At 39.0% G+C, this 23,865-nt stretch overlaps 2 protein-coding genes and 1 non-coding gene across 8 annotated transcripts in view; 1 reads left to right on the forward strand and 2 right to left on the reverse strand.

The window, feature by feature from the left end:
* LOC143753562 (uncharacterized) lies at positions 1-10,106 on the forward strand. Of its 5 annotated transcripts, none has more exons than XM_077246029.1 (11): positions 1-362; positions 6,545-6,671; positions 6,780-7,017; positions 7,289-7,565; positions 7,679-7,856; positions 8,009-8,085; positions 8,198-8,378; positions 8,562-8,810; positions 8,945-9,116; positions 9,191-9,339; positions 9,561-9,649. In XM_077246029.1, exons 1-11 carry the CDS (start codon positions 60-62, stop codon positions 9,563-9,565), a joined length of 1,956 nt encoding a protein of 651 aa, XP_077102144.1. In that variant the 5' UTR covers positions 1-59; the 3' UTR covers positions 9,566-9,649. The 5 variants fall into 5 exon arrangements, with proteins under 5 accessions (XP_077102144.1, XP_077102143.1, XP_077102141.1 ...); XM_077246028.1 differs by having other exon boundaries at positions 2-362; positions 9,547-9,780; XM_077246026.1 differs by having other exon boundaries at positions 5-362; positions 9,451-10,106.
* On the reverse strand, positions 5,609-5,680 carry trnaa-ugc (transfer RNA alanine (anticodon UGC)). The gene has a single exon. It is a non-coding gene; the product is annotated as a tRNA-Ala (tRNA).
* A 1,227-nt stretch (positions 10,107-11,333) lies between the features above and the next one.
* Positions 11,334-23,865, reverse strand: part of abca1a (ATP-binding cassette, sub-family A (ABC1), member 1A) — a 44,542-nt gene continuing 32,010 nt past the window's right edge. For both annotated transcript variants that reach the window (XM_077246041.1, XM_077246042.1), the window contains exons 36-50: positions 20,949-21,118; positions 20,679-20,856; positions 20,483-20,598; positions 19,490-19,634; positions 19,228-19,351; positions 17,901-18,030; positions 17,690-17,810; positions 17,477-17,539; positions 17,259-17,365; positions 16,910-17,051; positions 16,690-16,824; positions 15,759-15,862; positions 14,606-14,698; positions 14,285-14,528; positions 11,334-12,987 (exon numbers count right to left, since the gene is read on the reverse strand). In XM_077246041.1, the coding sequence (XP_077102156.1) occupies positions 12,847-12,987; positions 14,285-14,528; positions 14,606-14,698; positions 15,759-15,862; positions 16,690-16,824; positions 16,910-17,051; positions 17,259-17,365; positions 17,477-17,539; positions 17,690-17,810; positions 17,901-18,030; positions 19,228-19,351; positions 19,490-19,634; positions 20,483-20,598; positions 20,679-20,856; positions 20,949-21,118 (2,013 nt within the window). In that variant the 3' untranslated portion in view covers positions 11,334-12,846. The remainder of the gene's footprint in view (positions 12,988-14,284; positions 14,529-14,605; positions 14,699-15,758; positions 15,863-16,689; positions 16,825-16,909; positions 17,052-17,258; positions 17,366-17,476; positions 17,540-17,689; positions 17,811-17,900; positions 18,031-19,227; positions 19,352-19,489; positions 19,635-20,482; positions 20,599-20,678; positions 20,857-20,948; positions 21,119-23,865) is intronic.

Raw genomic sequence — 23,865 nt, forward strand, 5'->3', positions numbered from 1 at the left:
TTGTGTAGTTTCAGTCGGCAAATTAGGTAAAGTTAGTGGATTTTCCTGTGCGATTAGCCATGGTTCTGTGCGTAGTAAAGGGCTGTGATAGTAAGTCGAGGGGATACACTACCGGCGTCATGTTTCACAGAATACCAGTGAACAACAAGGAACTAAACAATCAATGGTTGGCTGCTCTGAACATTGATCTCAAAACACCGGTAGAATCTATCAAGAAATGGCGTGTTTGCTCAGAGCATTTTGGACCAGATGACTATAAAGAAAACAAGGACAGTACGGTACGGCGTCTAAAGGATACGGCCATCCCAACAATCTTCAGAGTACAGACAGCAGGTCCAAGTGTATCATCGTCACCCATGGCTGTAAGTATAACAATTTTATTTTTTTGTTAGCTTGAACCACTTGATTGAAAAAGCACTGCCGTTGTATTTATCTTCCTGTGAAATGCAATAAATGAGTGCTAGGTTTGCTCGATCATTTGTCTTGTACAGTGTATAACGTTAGTAGTTTTGTTGTCGAGTTCTGGGGCCTCATTTATAAACGTTGCGTACGCACAAAAGAAGGCGTACGCCGCTCTCTACGCAATAATTGGTATTTATAAAAAGCAAACTTGACGGGAAAATGTGCGGTCCTTCACGCAAGCTCTGACCCAGGCGTACGCACAAAAACGGGTGAAATGAGAAATGGCGACACCGTCGGCAGATGGAAGAAACACGTGAAAGTGTGTGAAACTGTAGACCGTTGTGTAAAATAAATGGCAATACTGCCTCATAAATAACACGAAGACTTCACAAAGCAAGTCTTACAATCAACAGCCTACACGAACACCCGTTTGATCGATCTGAAACAGAAATGCAAATTAATATTTCCAAAAAGAAAAGTCAAATATGTTCTGCAATAATATTGGCATGTTATACAATTCATCCTCATAAATAAGATGGTAAACAGAACGAAATAATGTACAAAACTGATATTCTCGTCAATGTGTCGGTCTGGCGGAGCAGATATAGATGCAATTAGATAGTCAGTCAGATAGATATATAATTAGGGAGATATATAGCCTAGATAGATTTATAGACAGATAGATAAATAGTTGTATTATTTGTCCTCTGGGGAAAGTTGTTTTCATACTAAAAATGTCTTCATCAGCTACGGAATCATGGTATTCATGCATATGCCTTTAGTTTGTTTTATTTTTGATAAAATAATGTATGACGTAGCCTATGTCTCAACCATTCAGAAAGCTGCAAGAAATTACATTTGCGCTGAACTAATTCCCATTTCCAAGTAGATTATAACCAACATCTGTAGCTTGTCAGATGCAATTAAATGGATGGAAATAAAATGCCCCATCACAATGCGTAATGACGCACAATGGCTGATCTTGCGCTCTTAGAAGATGTGGCAAATTGAAGGATTCGGAGTGAACGCATCTTCAGACAGCAAGAAGATTTGCTGGCAAATGAGGACGAGTGGCTCATGAGCCGGTTCCGACTTCCTCGAGCTGTCCTGTTGGACCTCTGCGGTCTTTTGGCCCCCGCGTTAAAGAGGAGCACTCGGAGGAACCATGCCGTGCCAGTCCCACTTCAAGTCCTAACAACACTAGGATTCCTGGCGACTGGCACTTTTCAGAGGGAATTGGCTGACAGGTCAGTCATATCTCAGCCGACCCTTAGCCGGATAATGCCAGACGTTTTAAAAGGCATAATAGCTTTGTCCGATGAGTGCATAAAGTTTCCATACACGGCGGGTGAACAGGCAAACAAGAAAGCTCAATTTGCAGCTATGTACGGTTTCCCAAACGTTATCGGTGCTATTGACTGCACTCATGTTGCCATAAGGGCACCGAATGTGAATGAAAATGCTTTCATTAATCGAAAGCATTTCCATTCGATCAATGTCCAAATTATTTGTGATGCAGACATGTTGCTCACTATCGTAGTAGCTCGGTGGCCTGGGTCAACCCATGACTCATTCATTTTAAGACACAGCAGTGTTGGGCGCAGACTCGAGGCTGGTGCTGTGCGTGATGGCTGGCTTCTAGGTAGGCTACGTTTGATTACTAGACATTTTACTGTACTTCAAAGTCTTAACCCTTTCACTATCCTTGCAGGGGACAGTGGATATCCCCTCAAACAGTGGCTGCTTACACCTTTCCTCAATCCACATAATGCAGAGGAAAGGCACTACAACATGTGCCACAGCCGAGCTCGCGCTATAGCGGAGTGCACCATCGGCCTGTTTAAGGGCAGATGGCGCTGCCTCGACTGCACTGGAGGGAGGTTATTGTACACTCCTGAAAAGGTGTCCAAAATCGTGCTGGCATGTGCTGTGCTACACAATGTGGCACAGTTTAAAAACGTGCCTCTACCCCCTGACGCCGATTGCTGTGTTGGCCCCGACCCTGACCCCCATCCCCAGGCATTTGAGCCAAATGCTGCTGCTGTGCGCCAGCGTTTGGAAGTGATGCGTCGCTTGTAAAGAACAACAAAAGGTGTGGAAAAAATATATTATTTATTCAAGAATTCCCTCATTGTGCTGTTTATTTCAGTTAGGACAGTCTTGATTTCACCCAACTCCTTTGCCACCTCTCTGACTGAGTTAATGACTTCCCTCTGCATTTCAAGGACTGCATCGGTGAGGACACGCCCGCTGCTGGAGGGTTGAGAGCCGCGTGCCGTGGAGACGCTGGGCACAGACGGCTGCTCAGCTGCAGCCTCTGAACCACTGGCACTGGCCCAGCTAGAACACCCAGCGACTGAAATAAAGATTGTTCTATATGAATAAATTGTAATCGTGTAGCCTACATACATGTGACTTGACTGCATTCATTTGACTTATTTCACTTACCTGTGTCATCCGGTGCATCTGGCGCGTCAGTGTCCCCCTCCGCTTACCTGTGTCATCCGGTGCATCTGGCGCGTCAGTGTCCCCCTCCGCCTCAGTCACCACTCCACTTAATAGGGATTCCCCAATAATTGCCGACAGTCTCTCATCAAGAGGGGTCAGCTCCGGTGTCCCCTTTCCCCCACCCGTGGCAGACACACTCTGGCGATGGAGCGCTAGACGCTTTTTTGCCTCGACTTTGATGTCTGACCATATCTTTTTTATTTCGGCCACAGTCCGAGGTTGTGAGGCTACAGCATTTACAGCGTCTGCAACCTTTTGCCACTCAAGTGCCTTTTTGGCATTAGTAATGCCCACACTGTGCCCTCCAAACAACATTTTTCTCCTCTTTTCCACCTCGCCAACGATAACTTCTACTTCACATTGAGTGAAGTTACGTTTTTTTGATTTCCTCTCTATGTTTGCCATAATTTCACAATCTATGAATATTAACTTGTGGGCGTTTCACGGACTATTTATGGGCAACTATGGGCGTGACATGAAGCCGCAAAAGCTGCGCTACATTTAGAATTGATTGGGATTTATTAAGGAAAAAATGCGTAGGATGTGCGTGCGCACGGTTTTATAAATCCGAATATTTCTGTGCGTACGCACGTCCTATGTTTGATCCGTACGCCACTTCTGACGCAAAACCTACGCAAAGTTTTATAAATGAGGCCCCTGGTGAGGTACCGTATAGTTTAATTAAAGGAAACTTGGGGAATTTTCGGTATTGTTTATCTAAAGTTTCTATAATACAAAATACTAGTGATGTCACGTTGTGTGCCGAAGCTTTGGAGCGTGTGTCGAAAAATCATCTCAAGCATCCTTTTCCTAAAATTGAATTATTTGTAATATCATATTATCTACCTATGCTGTTGAAAGACAGGTGTGTTGGACTTTTTTTTCTTCTCAAAGGTATTGCCTCCATGGAATAACCTTTTTTCTTTTAATTATCAATCAGGATGAGCTTGATGTACAGCAAATCAAATCAAATCTGCTCTCCTACTCCCTTCTATCGCAGTCTGTTCAGCCATACTTTCTTGCTTTCACGTTCCAAAAGCTCATCTTCAGTGTATTCCGGTTCAAATAGATACGGTTCGGGATCTGAACCAAGGTATATGTCCTCTGAATCGTCTCTCACAAATGTCTCCATGCTACAAGGAACGCTCCCTGTGCAAGCAGGTTGTCTCGTTGGTTATGTTGACGGAAGGTAGCCTATTTTAAGGCGCTGCGTCATATCATTACGCCTGCTGTACTCATGGTACGGCAGTGAAGTTTCTTGATTATTACGCAGGAATTAGAGTATAGCTCATGGCCATATCCAGAGCCGGCCCGAGCCTTTTGGGGGCCCTAAGCAGTATTTGATTTGGGGGCCCCCTCCCACTACGCGAAGTCACCTGTGCTTGACAATTATTGACACAAATGTCACGCAATAATGATACATTATAAATGAATACAGTGAGGTTATGTATTAATACAAAATAAAAAAATAAATGCCTACTTAAAAAAGTTGAAACTTTTACTTTACTCTTTTACTAACTCTTTGAAACTTCTTAAAACAAACTGTCTCAAAACGTATATAAAATAAATTATTTGCAAAACATAATGACAAAAGTGAGACATCAGAAACATAATACGAACAAGGGTTCAACAATGACAATTATTGTTGAAAACTGTAAAAAAATATTATTATTATTTCTCTACTGTCTCAATACAGTGTAACTGTCCTCAAAATCTTTATTTTATTTTATTATTGTAACAGACTTTGTTGGATTGTACATGACAGAATCCAACAAAGTCTGTTACTATAATACGGGTAATGTACTGGCGGTCGTTGTATGTGTGTATGCAATCTATTTTTCCCCTCGGGGCTTGCCGTAGAAAGGAATGGGTCGTGCGCACTTGGTACTGGAGTGTCGCGGGTTTTTGGAGTTAGTGATCTGATGTGTGGTATAATAAAGTGGAGAAGAGTTCAAACTGCTATGTTTATTATTTATTCAAACTGCTAACCTTACACCTAGAAGGTTAAGTTCCCCTGTGGCTATTTTCTCCAATTTAAACCGATACCGTGACTATGCGCAGTTGCGCACGAATTGTCTATGCACTCGCGAGGTGACTAGATTATGCGCATGACTTAAACGCTGGCAGACACAGCAGCAGTTGTTGGCAGGTATATTGATCATGAAATCAGAATTTTCTTGCCTTGAATTATTCATTCATATTCATTCATTCATTTATGTTACTTGTTTAAGTCATCTAAAAACAAAACAAAAATTTAAACTCGATTGGGGGGCCCCCTGGTCGCTTATGCCTCGGGCCGGTGTCCTGGCCATATCAGCATAAAAAATAGCAAATTTACATTTTCCGTCGGTCTTAGTGCACGATGTAACTACAGAAGAGTCAAGTTTTAAATAGGAAAAATATGGAAACACTTTGGTCATTTTTTTTTGAGAAATGCTAACTTAATGGTCTTGTCCACTTCAATGATGTATGCTAAGCTATGCTAAAAGTGGTACCGCCAGAACCGGAGATCGGCTGAATGGATTCAAAAACGGTAAAACTCAACAGTTTAACTCTGGGAGAATTGTAAAATGAGCCTATTTCCAAAAAAGTGGAGTATCCCTTTAACTGAAGCTGTAAATTGTTTTTCCTTCATGGTGGGAGTTAGAATCCAAACAACTTCAGAAGACAAAGCAATCGTCAAACAGATACGCTAAAGTGGAGATGCCGGGGATTGAACCCGGGGCCTCATACATGCAAAGCATGCGCTCTACCACTGAGCTACATCCCCGTTAGGACAAAAACTGATTAGGACCGAGAGGAACAGTCCATTGCTCCATTCTCCCATATAGAGCTATAAGGCCATCTAGTGGCAAGAGTCATGAAAATATTATAATTAAAGTTATAACATTTTTTTCCACAAGAGGTCGGCAGAGACACTCAATGGCTTTTTAAGGGGACCTATTATGCAAAATTCACTTTTGCATGGTGTTTGGACATAAATGTGTGATGGCAGTGTCTCAACTCTCTTTTGTGACACAACCACCCTGCAGTCATAAAAATCCACCCACTCCTTTTTTTTTTAAATCCCCATAAATCATAAGCACAAGCAGTAATACGGCTTTAGTGACGTCACTAAGCCACAGGCCCCGCCCACGAGTGTTGACAGACACTGCCGTGATAACATAGAGCGAGTTGAGAATTGTACACATCCGCCTTTGCTGCACTGACGAGAATGTCTCCAAAGCGTTGTCGGTGTTGTGTTGCTCGATGCATTAATCCACATAGCTCTGTTTATTTACTCCCGAAATCTGACCCGCGGAAGACGAGGTGGATTGATTTTGTTTTTGAAGAAAATGCTCCCTCAACTCTACCAAAATTCGTGTATGTCTGTTCGAAACATTTTACACCGGACAGCTTTTTGAACGAGGCTCAGTATAAAGCAGGTTTTGCAAAAAAGTTGCTCCTGAAGGATGTAGCAGTGCCAACTGTTCGTGATCCAGCTACACATCTAGAAGTAAGTATTACGCGTTTGTTTTCTAAATTGCCTTTGAATTTGTCAAGCTCATAAAAGACTTATTAAGTATATAATAGCACCATGAGTCCAGCTATGTTTTTTTTTATCGCGCTAATATTAGAATCTTTATTTGTAAAGGACAGCACATCAGAACAGAGCAGCCAAACAAGAGATGTTGCTTGCCAGACAGACGCAAAACCGCTGACCAAGTCTGTTGGTACTCAGTTATCAATGAAGACCTCTCATGTTCGCTACAGGAGGTCAGGTATGTTTATGTATTATATGATACTGCTTATACAGAGGACCTATAACTAGTCTTGTTATACAATAAGTGTCACATAACAGTAACACTCAACTACTTTGTATATTACAGGTGTTCAAACGACAGATACATTTTCGGACATTGACAGTTTGTCACCAGCAGCTGGTTTAAAATGTAGGGACTCTACACCTATAAAGGGTTCATCAAAGAGACCTCGTGTGGACCTGGAGGAAGAGGAGGACGAAGAAACCCTAATGGACACATCATCTGTAGAAGCACCTGAAGAGCAAGATTATACATTTAATCCAACAGACACGGACACAACTTTAACGGAGACAGCAGACATGTCGTAAGTTTCAAAACTGTGCATTTGTTTTAAAACAGGGGTTTCAAAGCGAGTTCCTTGTTGGCCACAGCACTGCAGAGTTGACCTCTTATCATTATTAAACACACCTGAGGCAGCTAATCAACTCTCTAAGGCTCATTTAAAAAGTTCAAGTATGCCTCTTGACCCTCCTGGAACTGAGTTTAACACCCCTGTTTCAGAATTGTATTATTTTTATATTTTGTGACTTTTGTTTTTAATATTGGTTAACCAATACAAGTTTTTTGTTTCTTAGTGCTCAAGCATCTTGTCCCATTCATACAATCAGAAAATACATAGTCTACGAAAATTGCATTATGGAGCTGTTTGAGGTGTGCCCAGTTTGTAAGCGGAGCTGTTCAGTGCGTTCTCAAAGAATCGCAACTTTTATACGAGTTGAACAACTCTGCAAAAACTGTCAATATTCACGCAAATGGAACAGCCAGCCGGTTCTGGGCAGTACTCCAGCTGGGAACCTCCATATTTCCGCTGCAGTATACCTTTGTGGGGCTTCATTCTACAAATTCGAAAAGGTAAATGAAAAATCAAGTACACTAACAAGTTTTTATTAATACTTTACCATGTTAAAATGTATTCTTGAAAATTAACAATGTGCTACATAATCTTGGCTGATTTTTGTCACCAGATATGCTCTACTATGAATCTGCAGCTTTTCAAGTATGACACCTTTCGGCGTCATTCCCGATTGTACGTTGAGCCAGCTATAGTGCACAAGTGGACGCATTGGCAAAATGAGACGCTAGATCGCCTGAGTGTAAGGGAAAGGGTCATCGTTGGAGGTGACATGAGGGCTGACTCGCCAGGTACATAGTTGTAAATAAGAAGGATGCATGGATGCTCGGGTACTTTCCGGATAATGAAGCATAACATGCATTAGTAGTTATAGGTAGTATCTAACTGAACTGAATTCAATGCACTCGTGGTAATAATGCTTTGTGTAATATTACTTTCAAAGGCCACTCTGCAAAGTTTGGAAGCTATACATTGATGGACCTTCAGACCAACACCGTTGTGGACATACAGCTGGTTCAGGTTGGAGAGAAGAAATATCAATATATATATATTTTTTAAATTACATTTTGAGAAGTTTTTAACATCAGGTTTGTCTAAGATGATTGTTTCGTTCACTACTTGTCTATTTCAGAGTAACGAAGTGGGAGGAAGCTACCATATGGAAAAAGTAGGATTACAGAGGAGCCTTGCCCTGTTGGAAGCTCGTGGTGTTACTCTGGAGTGTATTGTAACTGACCGCCACCCACAAATACAAAAGTTCCTCAGCGAACGTAACATCAACCAGTTTTATGATGTGTGGCACATCGAAAAAGGTTTTATTCATTCTAAATCATACAAATTCAATAACATAGTTTTATCAGTGGGTACAATATGAAAATCAATAAATTGTGACAGTTAAATTTAGGCATATCACATATATTTAGTAGTGGCAAACTGTGAACATCACTGTATTTACTCTCAGCGGTAAAATTGCTTGTCTATGTTTTTATTTACAGGGATTGCGAGGCATCTTGAAAACATTTCCAAGATGAAAGACTGTGAAAAATTACGGAAATGGCAGAGAAGCATTAAAAACCACATTTACTGGACTGCATCATCTTCAACCACTGGACCAGAAAGAGTGGCAAAATGGAAATCGATTCTGAACCATGTCAGGAACGTACACACTCATGAGGATCCAAACTTTCCTGCTTGTCTACATCCTCTAAAGAGAAGCAGAGACAGAAACAAGTGGCTTGTTGCCGGTATGATACTGTAAAAAATATTCTTTTTCTGCAACACGACATTTAAAAAAAAGGGACTGTTAGTCGAAGTGTAAATAACCTAAAATGAAAGTTATAAGTTGTAATAAATGCAGTTTTTGTATAATTTTTCATAGGAACGCAGGCATTCTACAAGCTGCAGAAAGTGATGACAAACACTCGGATTTTGAGGGATGTCACCAAACTAAGTCCGCATCACCAGACTTCATCTTTGGAGTCATTTCATAGCGTCGTTCTACGGTTTGCCCCCAAAAATGTGGTGTTCCCATTTCTTGGAATGTTGTGCAGGTAATTTAACTGCTGTTAAAATAACTTTACATCACTATAGGCTATTTTCCTGAATTGTGTCTGTGCACTTGCAGACTATACCTGACTGCATTTCATTACAACGAAAATGCTGGTCGTGCACAAGCAACCTCGTCAACAGGACATCCACTATTCAAAGTGAACTTTCCAAAGGCCAGGAAAGGACAATGCACGATCAAACAAGTGAAGACACCATCAACATTCAGTAAGTTAATTTATTTATTTTTTCATTATAAAATGAAATATAAATTAACAGTGTTATTGCAAGTTTTCTTGAAAGTTAGGGTAAAATACTCATTTTTGTTTTATTGCACAGAGTACCTAGATGACCTGCAGGACCTAATATTTGAGCATGTTTTTGTGGATCCTGCTCCATACATGGATGAGGTACTTAAGATACCCATACCACCAGACCTTTGTGCGCAGTATGAGCGGCCAGACAAAGGAGGAGGTCATCTCCACCATGGTGTCCAGATTCAATCAACAGCTGGTCGGAAACCAACATATCTGCCCTGATCATCTGGAAAGTCACGGCGAACCCTCATCACCGCACAGGCTGGAATCACGACACGTACCCGACGGCCGAGGAAACCCCAGCACCAGCTCACAAAAGAGCGATATGCCAGAAACCTGTAACGACTAAAACACAGGCACATGTTCAATGTACAGATAATCATTTATTTTTCAGCAATGTCTTTGTTTTGTTTTATAGCACAGCCTATGCTTAATTTTGTGCTTTCTTATAATTCCATAGAGCTGTTCACAAGCACAATCTAAGACTCCTGAAGTTATTTCTTACTTTTGTAAATACAATATTCTCTAGTTTGTTTACAGTATGTATTGCTTTTGTAGAATCTGCAATGTTTATTTAATTACAATAATAAAGTAAGATTCATCCACTAATTAATCATACAAATTGCAAAATATTTTTATTGTATTGTGATGTTAATAAATATTAAGTTTGTTCTGCCATATGTGTTGTCAATTTCATGGTTGCAATTCAGAATATAGGTATGTTTTTACTTCTGTGCAGTCAATATGTGTAGGTTGATTGTAGATGTAAATATATTATATATCCGTCCATTACAATTTTCAAACTTTATTAAAATATAAAAACGTGACAAAATTGTAAGACATTATTCAGCGACAATTACTGTACAATTGGGTTCCATAGTCGGCTCGATAAATGTTGTATGCATTCAGAAGATTATACAGTTTAAACAAACAGGCTCCAATCCAGGATGCTCAAGCTGTCGCATCACCTTTATTGCCACAAATTCCGTAAGATGACTTCGTCTTATGACAACGAGATCAATTATAACCGTAAGTTAATTCAGTTATACCTGTTCTACTTCCATGCAGCATATGTTCTCTGGCTCTGTAGATATCTTACAGCAATTCCCACACGAACACCTACAGAGAGTTATTTAGTTAACATGACAGAACATGCTAATCGATTAATCAATATCTCCATATTAACTAACGTTACATCAACTAACCATTCTGAAACTTCCTGTTGTAATCTATATGTTGTAATTTCTTCTACAGCCTCTCCTTCATTGTCCGATTCCGGTTCATACATACGGCTGAACAACATTACTTGCAGTTTCAGATATTTTCATAGTATGAAAGTGTGTGATGGATATGTTATTGCTGTCATGCAGTCGCAGTCCTAGAAGCTCCTCCCTCGTCTGAAAAGTGGGGCGGGAGCAGCAGCTCATTAGCATTTAAAGGGAAAAACACGTGCGTTTTTGCGCAAGCCCAAATTTTGCAATTTTAAAATGCTATACAAAATTATCTGTGGGGTATTTTGAGCTAAGACTTCACATACACACTCTGGGGACATCAAATAATTGTTTTACATCTTGTGAAAAGGGGCCTAATAGGTCCCCTTTAACAAGTTTTTGCATGTAATGGAGGGTTATTTTGTATTTAAGAGAAAGAATCTGAAGAATGTGTTATATAATTAAATTTATATTAAAATTATTGACGAAACATTGCATTAAAAATAGAAATAAATAATACAAATTAAATTATATCAGCTTTCTGGACAAAAAATGAACAAGTAGAATTAGTACATATACAAGTAGGCTACAGGCAAACTTTAAGGCAAGCTAGCAAACAAACTTTGTTCTGACTTAATTTCCTTTACTATTATTTATTAATTTATTCCAGAACAGTAAAAAAAGGGCACACAAGTGTCTGAAATAGCTTTTTAATATTTAAAATGTAAACACATACATTGTAACACATAAAATAATGGCCATGGTGGGACATCTGAAATTGTCTATTAATCTGTTGTTAAACACAAAACATCCTGTTTGTGAATTATGAATATCACGACCAGTTTAACATCGACTGTTATAAAGTGCTTCAGTTTTGGACCAAAGACGAAACTTTTTTTGCTTCTTCATTCACGTCATCCAATGTGCAGCAGGGATCGTTGCTTAATTTCTGAGGGTGTTTGTCTAAAGAGCACCGCATGGATTTGGAAATTAGACTCAACCGGTAGCACCTCATTGCTTTTGGTCACTTCACGCTGTAGGCGAACAACAAGAGAGCATTGGTCGAGATCGTGGTAAGCTAACTAAATTTGAACTAAGGATTTACACAGAATAAAGAGGCACATCCTGAGTTATTAACTATGGCCAATAAATGTCATTTCCAGGAAAAGATGTAGCTCTTGTTTTTTTTAAGGCCCTATTGTAGGCTACAATGAAACTTGTTTCAAATCATACGGTGTAGACAACAACAACAACAACAAAAATGTAACATTTAGTCGCCCTGTTGAGGACCACTAGCATAATATCCAACACCGACAACTGGGTTGCTTGATAATACGTTCATTTGGAAAGATTTGAAACCACATGACCAGTTTTGGCACAGACATGATTTGATTCTGTACAGTTTCACCACGATATGAACTCGCCTCAGTTTTGAACACAATTATGAATCTTCCAGTAAAGTCAAACCGAAACCGTTCTCGAGATCGGCGACCATCCGTTTGTTACCCACACAGAATTACTTCAGGATAACGAAAGCTAAAACATGCTTGAGCTTACAATGGCGTCCTAAACACGGCATCCATGTAAAGCATGCAAGAAACTTCCAGAGTCATCCGCAAAAACGTGCTCGACGCTTTTGGTGTCCTATCTAGTCCATTAGCGGAGTGTTGTTTCAAGACCCCACACTTGCAAACACTTAGTGAACAATAGTGAAACATTGCACATCATTGCTTCAAAATATCATTTAAGTATAGCTTTAAAATGCATATCTAAAAAATAAAGTACAAGGACAAAGAAGAGTTGCTGAAATGCAAAGTTTGAAGCCTGTACTTAATGAGGAGATGAAGTCGGCCCTGAATTTTGGACATCTCGTTGGCAGTGTCCGATTGATATTTTTCGATAGAAACCCCGCAGACGTCTTGTCAATCAAACATTCACGTACAGCTTCAAGTTTTCCTCGCGTTTACCGTGACGGAGCAACAAGCACCAGGCTCAGCCTCGCCGTCATCGGCATTTTACTCCAATTTCTTCTTTTTTTTGCATTGATTTGCATTGATTTGCTTCAGTAGTGTGTTTCAGGTCCAGTGCCCGCTTGTGAGCACACACACACAGCTGAAATAGGACAAAAAAAACTAAAAAGTAGTACAAAAACAAATGACACACTAGTCCCGCAGAGGTGGTTTTTTTTGTATCCGATGAATGGCGGATCACACCACTGACTCCTTGGTCTTCTGGTCTACGAGGAAGGCGTGCAGTTGAGAAATGTCCACAACGGCATCGTGTTTGTTCATGGAAATGTCTTTTAAGTGGTCCTCGTCCGTTTGGTCCTTGGCAAAATTGACAAATACCTGAAATGAGCACAAAAATATATAATAAGTTACAGCGAATGGTGTTTTTATTTATTTATTTTGAGGTGTTTCGTTCTTTTGCGAACTTCCGTTTTTTTCTCTCTGATTTACACAACCATGTAAAAGTTCGGGGTAGGAAAGATTTTATAAAATGCTCTTGAAAGAATTCTTTTAAATAATCTTTTTTTAATGGTAGTATAGTTAACAAATAAATTTGCAATATTTATGTGAATTTCAACAATTCATGTAATGCAAAATGCTCAAAAAGTGCACTTTTAAATCTATATGGCATAGATATCCCATAAAACAATAGGGGTGTAACAATATATTTTCACAATATATCACAATACAAAAATGCATCAATATGTATCTTGGATTGTGACAATCTGTATTGTGTATAGTACATCCAAAATAAAAATTACTGTGTGAGAAAAAATTACAGTTTACAGAGTTTTGGTGTCAGTACTATTGAATATAATGTATAATAATGCAATGGGGGAATATTTGTGGGTCCTGATAATGCCAAATATCTGATGTTACCAGTAAAAAGTGGCCAACCTTATTTTAAATATATCTAGTCAGTGACAAAGTGCAAGCATATTCGTCTAAAATAATTCTGTTTTCAGCTTCAGAATTATGAATAATTTTATTCTGGTGTCTCTATTGTCCTGTGCATTGGGTTTCCAGCACCAAGTCCAAGATATTTATTTACACCCACAATGTAAAACCAAATTTAGCATTTTAATCCACAGTATATTTTTGTTAACCTTTTACCATATGACTTGTATTATCGCAATAATATCATATTGTGAGTTCAGTATCGTGATATGTATTGACTCATGAGGGTATCGTTACACCCCTATACGCCTATTTCACGCAGCCGTTATTTTGAAATTGAAAGCGAGGCTCCGGTGGGAAGAAAACCGGAAGTGTCGCCTTTAATCATAGGAGAGCGGCGAATGCGGCGAATGGCGTATTGTTGTGTTTAATGTAGAAATTAGTTATTCAAAAAATGTAAATACATTTCTTTCATACTTTAGACTATATACAGTGAAAATCATTTATAAATATATTTTTTTCAGAAAGTAAAAAAAGAAGCAGGAAGGAACTATATACATATCCTATATTGGATATTAACATCCAATAGTGTAAATCGCAGCAGCAGCTTCAGGTTGGTAGTCCAAGGCATTGTTGTCTATCTTTACTTCCGGGGTTCTTCCCACCGGAGCCTCGCTTTCGATTTCAAAATGGCGGCTGTGTGAAATCAGCGTATTAAACAATCTTGAAGTGTTCTCACTTGGTCTAAAGTGGTCTGTGTGACAGAGTAGTCCTCGATGTGGAGCTGCTCTTTGTTCTTGGAGAGGATGTTGAAGATGCGTGCCAGGGAGGTGAGCGAGGAGGGCAGCTGGTACTGCAGCATGTTCCTGTGCTTCTCCTTCAGGGTGCTTCCCGGCAGCTCCCGCTCGATGAACTCCATCACCGGCTCCAGCCGCGGATCGGCTCCCGCCACCCGCAGAATGATGGTGTACCCGTCACCAAACCTGGAGCAGGAGCAAAGGGCTCAGTAAACCCATTCAAAACAATACATTTTCTGGGATGAATCAAAAAAAAGTCTAACCTGTTCTTTAAGTGCTGCACACTGCCCAGGCAGCGAAACCTGCCGTTCACCATGATGGCCATACGAGTGCAGAGAGCTTCACACTCCTCCATACTGCAGGAGGAACAGCAAAGTCATGCAAGGAAGCCAAGGATATGCAACATTATACTTTTTAGGGCTGGGTGGTATAACGATATCGTGGCGAGGATATAAAGTGTCTATTGTTAGAGATTTTGCTAAATCATATATATAGATGTGTATAAATATATCCGCACTGCTACATTATTGATGAAGTAACATGCATGAAAGAGAAAATAAAGAGCAGGACACGCATTTTCAACTAAAAACGGAAAACCTTTATGCGTTTTGACTTAATTTACACTTGCGAAGTGCAAGTTTTTGAAAACGGTGACTTCATGTGCACAGTGTAAAGGCACGTAGTGTTTCTTTACAAAGCGAGATCGCCATCTACTGGCCTGGCAGCAGAATACAGCATTTTTTACAACATCCCTTTAACCAGGGATAGTTTTGACAATGTTGTTATTTGTAGGCGAAAAACGCAATGGTAAAACGTTTCCTTGTTTATTACATTGTTGTCGTGTAAACAACCTAAGACAGCATGCAATCCTGAATTCAGTTCTCTATCGCGGCTTATTACGCCTGAACGGTCAAATACACATACAGTTATGTCAAAATACCCCTTGTATGGATTATTCACTTAACACAGTCGGTTATGTCTTAAGTGAACGTACACAGTTGGGTGAAAACCGCATGTATGTCAGTATATTAGATCTGTGTGTTCGGTCTTAAAGTGACAGTAGCCTAATATTCCTACTGCTGTCTGTATCATTAATGTGAATCAAAAGAGAAAATCACTCACCGCTCTTGACTGAATAACTTTTAATAAAATCAATTTAATATTTCATACATGCGTATATGGAAGACTCTGCCGTATATACATTTAATTATTAGTATTTCTTACTACATATAAATACTGTGCCTCAAAAACTTTATACATTATACTTTATATTATTTGCATCTTTGTTCTAATAACAAAAATGAAATATATAAAAATAACTATATCGTTATCGATTTATATCGTTATCGTGAAATAAAATATCTCATTAGATTTTGGTCGCCTCACCCAGCCCTAATGCTTCTCTTCCTTTCTCACCTGTGTGAGGTCAGAACGACCGAGCGTCCCTCTTTAATGATGCTGAGGATGCAGTTCCACAGGGCTCGCCGGGCTTTGGGGTCCATCCCAGTGGTGGGTTCGTCCTGTAACAACAGCGACAGCAAGGTTAACCGTCGCCCACAAATTCAGCAGGAAACACAAGCAGAACACCATAAAGAGAGGGAAGAGCGTGAGCATGTTTCCTGATTGTGACTAACGGGCACCAGAAAAGTGGAGCGCTGCGCTGACTCGCTAGAACTGCTGAGTGTAACCCGGTTTCATGGGAATTAAATGCTTCACATCGTATTAAAAATGTGGCAATATCTGGGTATATCGCTTTTGTTCTGGGAAAAAGAGGCCGGCCAATCTGAGGACTGTTACACAACAGCACTGATCTAAACTGGAATAAATGTCACAAGATCTTTTCTTGAAATGCAGATGACCTATATACACCCTTACGCATGGCTTTTTGGGGGGTTTTAGAGTATGAAAATGCTTTTTGTATTCAGTATATTAACCATGCACAGGGTTTGCTCTGGTTTTGCTCCAATTAGATGGTTTCATGCTCTTGACAGCCAAAAATTCACCTCACAAAACACATTGTGGTTGGTATAAAACATGTTCATTTGCTATATCTTGCCATTTTATTCACATTTTTGTCTTTCATTTAAATACTGCTAATATAATTTTGTATTTTGTATTTCATTTAGCTTTTATTTGTTATGCTATACTTTCTATGCACAATTGTACAGTTGCATCGGCATTTTATTATGCATTTGCATTTTATTATTCACATGAAGCCTTGTTTTTCCCTGTTCTCCATGATCATTCAGTACAGACCTATGACAAATTTTCCGTGTAAGATGCACTAGGAGAAAACCACTGGCTGAAACGAACACAAAGTTGGCTAGTTTATAATCTGCACACTCACCAAGAACACCACTGGCGGTCCTCCAATGAGCGCCATAGCGGTGGAAAGCTTCCTCATGTTTCCCCCGCTGTAGCTTCCTGCCGCTTTGTCTACGTACTTCATCAGGCCCAGTTTACGAATGCCCCAATCCGCCACCTGCAACGAACAAACAACCAATCAGATCGCTCGATAATCAGCTGCAACACAAGACTTTCCCTTTCAAGGACAGCTAAAGACTGACCTCGCACACTTCTTTCTCGGGGACGCCTCGCAGGATGGCGTAAAACTCCAGATGTTCTCGGCCAGTCAGCAGGTCGCTGATGGCGTCAAACTGTGGACAGTAGCCCATTTTCTGATGCACTTCATCAATCTCTGTCAGCACGCTGCAGAAAACAAGCCAAGAGTTGGTATTATTATAAAAAAGGTCACTTAAAAACACATTTTTGAAATGTTATGTACATACTATGCATGATGGAAAACAAAGTTAGAATACTAACATATCGACAACCTCAAAGTCACAAAAATAGGGGGTCTTATTTTTAGTATTAGGAAAGCATTAAATCAGTAGCATGATGTTTTAATTTATTTACCTTTTTCCTGCCAAGTAAGCCTCTCCACTCGAGACAACTGAATCTCCTGTGAGCATCTTGAAGGTGCTTGTCTTTCCAGCTCCGTTCACACCGAGCAACCCGAAACACTGGTGAAAGAACAAAATATCATCTAAACCATAATTCTAATCATACAAGACCAGCCCAACTAAACTAGAAACAGTTCTTCATTAACTAAGAAGACAGATATATGATCTCACCTCTCCCGGTGGGATTCCCACACACAGTCTGTCAACAGCTGGCTTCTGCTTCCTCTTATACACCTGCAGAATCAGCAATATTATTATTATTTTAACTGAATAACAATACTGATGCTATAATTATTATGTGACATAAGCTTGCCTGAGCCACCAATATATATATATATATATACATATATATATATATATATATAAAAGTAAGATTTAGCTGACCTTGGTGAGTTGTCTGAGCTCCAGAATATCAGTCTGTCCTCCTCCACCCAGAATCCTCTGTCTTTCTCTGGCCACATCCTCATCCTCCTCTCCGATGGGCTTCAGCTTAGTGCTAATCGGCCTATTAATACCACAACAGAACATGTATTACATACATTAAAAACTGATTTTACATATATTTAAAATTGTGAGGGTATTAAAGTATTGTCACCTAGCCTTGATGCAGAAGCGGTACTGGATAAGGACGGTGATGCAGAAGAAAATCAATCCCTCTATGGCCATGGCAAAGAGATTCTTGCCCACCATGTCCCACGCCAGAGGAGAGCGGAATCGATTCTCACCTGGAAACATTCAGAAACATTGTGTCAGAAGAAGCAGATCCCAGAAAAACACTGCTATAGCCAGCTTACTAGGTTTTGGAAATGAGTCAAGGTCTACAAACTACATTTTGTTACATTCGACTCTAAACAAAATCTCATTCTAAAATAGACATCAGAGGAAAACATATTTGAGCAGCTGCGATCCTAATGCTTTTTCATGGAAATGATCCAGGACGTGTGATGTCAACAAAAAGATGTCACTTTGACCTGGGCCCCAAACCAAACCAACATCAGCAATTATTTAAACAATATCTGGGGAAAACACTTTCAACTTTACAAAACTCCAAGCTAACAAAAATATATTTTTCTAACATTCCCATTAGGTTATGAAAATGTTGTGAACATTGAACATTCAAAGCATCATTTTTTTTTTAAGTGAATGTCCCATTTGATAATTTTGCAAACAATATGGGACTGTTACTGAAACAAGTAGTAACATCTAAAAACATTAGATGAACACAGAACTAAAATATTTCTGAAACAAAAAACAAAAACGTTCCATGAACGATTTTAACAAATTTTAAGAAGTTTCTTTAATGCTTTACAAGGCTGCATTTATTTGATCAATAATACAGTAACATTATTACAATTTATAATAACTGTTTTCTATTTTATAATGTAATTTATTCCTGTGATCACAGCTGAATTTTCAGCATCATTACTCCAGTCTTCAGCGTCACATGATCCCTCAGAAATCAGTATAATATGATGATTTGGTGCTCAAGAAACATTTTTGATTATTATCAGTAAAAACGGTTGTGCTGCTTCATATTTTTGTGGAAAGAACGCCTATTTTTTCAGGATTCTTTGATGAATAGAAAATTCAAAAGAACAGCATGTATTAAAAACAGATTTCTATAAATGTCTTAACACTATTTTGATCAATTGAATCCATCCTGAATAAAAGTATTAATATCTTTAAAAAAAAAAAAACCTTACTGACACCACACTTTAAAATGTTAATGTATACTAGACAATATACAAAAACACATGACAAACATCCAACTAAAAAGTTTAAAATAATGTTTGTGATAACGTTTTGAGAACATTGTTAAAGTCCAGGTAACTTTAAAAAAAACATTTTACTATAAGATTTAAAAAAACAATTAGGATTTGATTGGCTAATCTGAAAAACGTGTTTATGGGAGTGGTACACACCAAATCTCTCCAGGGCGTCAGCCATAGCTTGGTTCTTCACCATGTCAATGAGACCCCTGCCCAGACAGAAGTGCGGGAAGATCAGGAACACGTTCTTTAAGATGTCGTTGATGCCTCCAATTTCCTGAAATAAAAATGACAAGAAACATCCACAGTTAGTTTAGGGTTTCTTTTGAGGAGAGCTGAACTAGTGTCATCACAAATTAGATCACATTAGTTAGAAGATATATAAATCAAGCACAGCTGAGAAATATGAACTTACATTGCTGCCAAAAAGCTCCAGGACAAATGTGGATACGCTGCCATTTATCCCAATGAGGATGTTAACGCTGGTCAAAACCACATATGCTGTACTGGGAATCTTAAAGAAGAATGACGCTGGGTACATCAGGGGTGTTATGGACCACCTAGATGAACACAAAGAAACAAAGCTTTCATATTAGTTACATATTTTTGGAGATGTTAACACGTAAAATCTGACATACACTAGCACTCAAACGTTTGGGGTTGGTAAGCTTTTTGCTCTATTTGATTAATGCTCACCAATGCTGCGGATATTTGATAAAAAAAATACAGTAATATTGTGGAATATTACATTTTTAAAATAACTGTTTTCTATTTAAATGATTTTTAAAATGTATTTTTTTCTTGTGATGTCAAATTGAATGCGTCCTTGCTAAATAAAATGATTATTATCTTTCAAAGAAACAACCTTACTAACACCACACTTTTCAACGGTACTGTTAACTAGATGGTAGGGGTGTAACGGTACATATATTCATCCCGAACCGTCACGGTTCGGTGCATACAGTCACATGACTGATACAGCCAGTCACAGGTGATCCACACTCCAATCCTAAAGGGGGCGCACGGCAATGCAACGCTGTTTGCTAACCGCCAAAACAGGAAAAAGAGCAGTAGAAGAAGAGACGATCTTGCAAGTAGCCTATATACGCTGAGTTTTGATTAATTTTGTGACGCGTTCCACAAAATTCACGGGACGGCAGGAAACGGCATCTTGTTTGCTTTCGTTATTATAAAACAGCACAATGTTTTGTTTTAATTGTGAGTGTACACAAATAAAAATAGACTCTTTACAGTTTAGAATGATGTCTTACGCTAATCTGGTTTTCCTGTTGTGCCAAACTCGTATTGAACCGTGACCCAAAAAAAAAACGAGGTACGTACCGAACTGTGACTTCTCTGTACCATTACACCCCTACTAGATAGTAAGGCAAATTGTGGCCCATCTTACCCATAGAGCAACAGCAGGAGAGCAAGAACAGGAAGATTGGTGGAGGAGACATAGGCCTCTTGTTGGAAACAGAGGAAGATAATGATGACCAGGGTCGCCGGGACAATGTAGTTGCACTAAAGAACAAAGATGTAATCAGTCAAAAGCCATTTGAGCAGATTTTGAGTAAGATTATATCATTTTACAACATACTCACCATGTCCCAAACAAAGTTGGCTAGCCAGTAGAGGAAGGGCTGTACTCCGCTGATGAACTGCATGTGTTTGGCTTTATTCACTCTCTCCTGGATGAGGAACACCACAAAGCTAGCCGGCACGAAGGACATGGCGAATATGACACAGATGGACACCAGCACGTCGACTGAGGTTGTCATTCTGGGAAGTCGATGGGATCAACGGTCAGAGATTGAGACTGTGTAGGTACATGGATTTGAGTGTGTGATCAGGGTGCTTTCAGATTTACTTACAGCGCCACTTGAGAAAGCTGCTCTTTGGTGAGGTTGAGCGGATGGTTGAAAGCTTTGATGCCGAATTTGGAGCGCTCCGGGCCGGGGGGCAGATTAGCACGCAGGACGGCATTGTTCATGACGTTGAGGAACGCTCCGATACTGTGCCAGCCCTTATTATTGAACCAGATCTGGAAGAGCACACAATCATGTCACACTTCTGGCTCTTACAGAGCAACAAAAGCCCTTAAAGCTCCTTGACATTGTGCAATCATCAGTGTTTATGAGTTCTGGCATAATAATAGACTGTTCCATCTACGTACAAAAATAGATAACTTTGGCCTCAACATTAACAAAGCCAACAACCTGTCAGTTCACCCTTTTGGATTTATACACATAAGATATACATATTTATTTTAAGTTATTTATGTACTTGTAGTTCTTTACTGTATTTTATAATGTTATGTAAATGTAAATATAATCATTATATGCAATTAGGTCTAAGGTTCAATATATTTCAATATTAGTAATTAAAAAACGTAAGAACTACAAGTAAATAAATAAAAGACAACAAATACAATAATTACCTTACAAAAACAAAAATTGAATTTTATGAGATATATATATATATAGTTATTTTAAGTCATTTGTGTACTTGCAGATTTGTATTATATATATACACCCACACACACACACACACATATATATATATAATAAAGACCTACAAGTCTATAAACAACTTAAAATAATAACAGATTATATATATAAAATATCAATAATATTTGTAATTAAATAACTTAAGAAGGACAAGTATAATATTTAGGGCTGTAACGATACACCAAACCCACGATTCGATTCGTATCACGATTTTTGACCCACGATTCGATTCGTATCGCGATTCTATCACGGGGCGGGGCTTGAGGGGGCGGGGCTTGTGGTGAAAAAAGAGATTTTGAGAGAAGAAAAAAAATACCGGTATTTTTATTAAATAACATTAGGAAAAACCTGTATAATCTAAACACCAAAGAACAATAATAACTATGCAAATTATTATACTATACGGCAGTGTAGGCTGCTGCTTTTGGGCTGTGTTCTGTACTCCAACTAAATTGATTTCGGGATGGTGCCGTAATATGCATCTGCATGTTGGACGTGTTGCAGGTCAATTGAGGATTAATTTAATGCACTTTCTGAGAATTTATATTTCAAGTTTTGGCTGCAAATTTCACGTCCATAATGCTGAAATTGCCAAATTTTAAATAATTTATCCTCAACTAGTTTTGTGGTGTAGGTCTACGTAGGCTATTTTATAATGTTAACTTCAAATAATACTAATAGTAATTTAAAGATGTGGTAGTTCTCATGGGCCTGAGGGGAGGGGAGGGGGGGAGGAGGGGGGAGGGGGGGATCCCCCCTTTAGATGATTCTCATGGGGGGGATTTTTTTTGTTTGAGGGGAGAAAGGGGGGGCATTTTTTCCAAACAAAATTATTACATTTATCTTGCCTAAATGTTTGCGCTCATTGCATTTTTACAATGGGGTAATAGCCTATTGTTGTTAAGAATTTACACATCACAAGGAAGCTTGATTTAAATTGTTTAATTAAATTGAAAAAAGTAGCACAAATAAATACAATAGAATAAAGATACAAATAAAGACAATTAAAGAGAAAAGTTTTTGAATAGGTCTAACACTAGTATTTATATACAGATACTGAATAAAGTAATCAAATGGAAAATAACACTGGGTAGTATTTTAGTCCTGAATAAATTAAATACATAGGCTATTAATCCTGATTCCTTTAACTTAAAGCCATCTTTTGTTGTTTTGACAACAAAATTAATGACAGACACATATGGCTGCCGTCACTTTAAGAGCTAGTGCACGGATCCTGTGCTCATTATACTGGCATGCGTTTTATGTTTATTAAAAACAAAACCGACTATAGCCTATTTAGAGTATAGCCTACTCACAAAGACCGAAATTGACAATTTTGCGTGTTAAAGCAATATAATCCGCGAAAAATAGTTACTAGCCAGCTGTTTTTGAGGCGGATTTTCTATGAATGTGCGCATAGAAAATAATCTCAGAGAGCGCGCGAGCACTGATTAGTTTAAAATCGCTTGAATGTTTAAACTGGTAAGACTTAAAAAGACTTCAGTCACGATGCACTGCTGGCCCGATTGTGCAAGTGAATATTCCGTCATGTCCCGACCTTACAGTCTATGGTCCCGACTCCAAAACGCGAGTGTGTATTATCGCCGCAGCGCTTGATGCCTGCCTTGCACAAAACATTATGAGAAGAGATAGAAGACGCGCGGCACCGCTGAACACTCACGCTGTTTGTGAAATTGCGTCTGGAAGATAGTTGTTAAAAGAATGATTTTATTTTATTATCTGTGTGGATTACGATTGCGGGAATTTCCCACATTATAAATGGGAGACCTGCGGGAATGATTAGAATTATGCGCAATACCCGCGCCGAAATTCGAGCCCTGGTTCTGGACAGGAAGGATAACTCTGGGAGTTGGAAGGGGTGTGATCGCGATTCTGCCTTCTCACATCGCGATACAGGATCGTGGACCTGAGTATCGCGATTTCGATTTTATATCGCGTATCGTTACAGCCCTAATAATATTAGATATACAACATTACATAAATTGGTTTTATTTGTATATAAAAAATCCTTAATATTAGTCATTAAAAATCCTAAAGTAAAGACATAAATACCTTACAATAACAATTATATAATGACATCTTAAGTTTAGCCGATTTTCTCTTGGACAATAACTGAAGCTGTGCAGAAATAGTGTTGCCAAAACACTCGTGCCAAGATACGTTTACACAATCAAGCACTTGTAAGTCTTTTAACATCTTTGTTTCCCAGCTTGTATAAAGAGTGCAAGCTTTCATCATGACTAAGACTATGACATCTACA

This window comes from Siphateles boraxobius, unplaced genomic scaffold (genome assembly GCF_051911475.1).
Source record: "Siphateles boraxobius isolate OS27281-9 unplaced genomic scaffold, OSU_SipBor_1 29, whole genome shotgun sequence".
Classification (NCBI taxonomy): domain Eukaryota; kingdom Metazoa; phylum Chordata; class Actinopteri; order Cypriniformes; family Leuciscidae; genus Siphateles; species Siphateles boraxobius.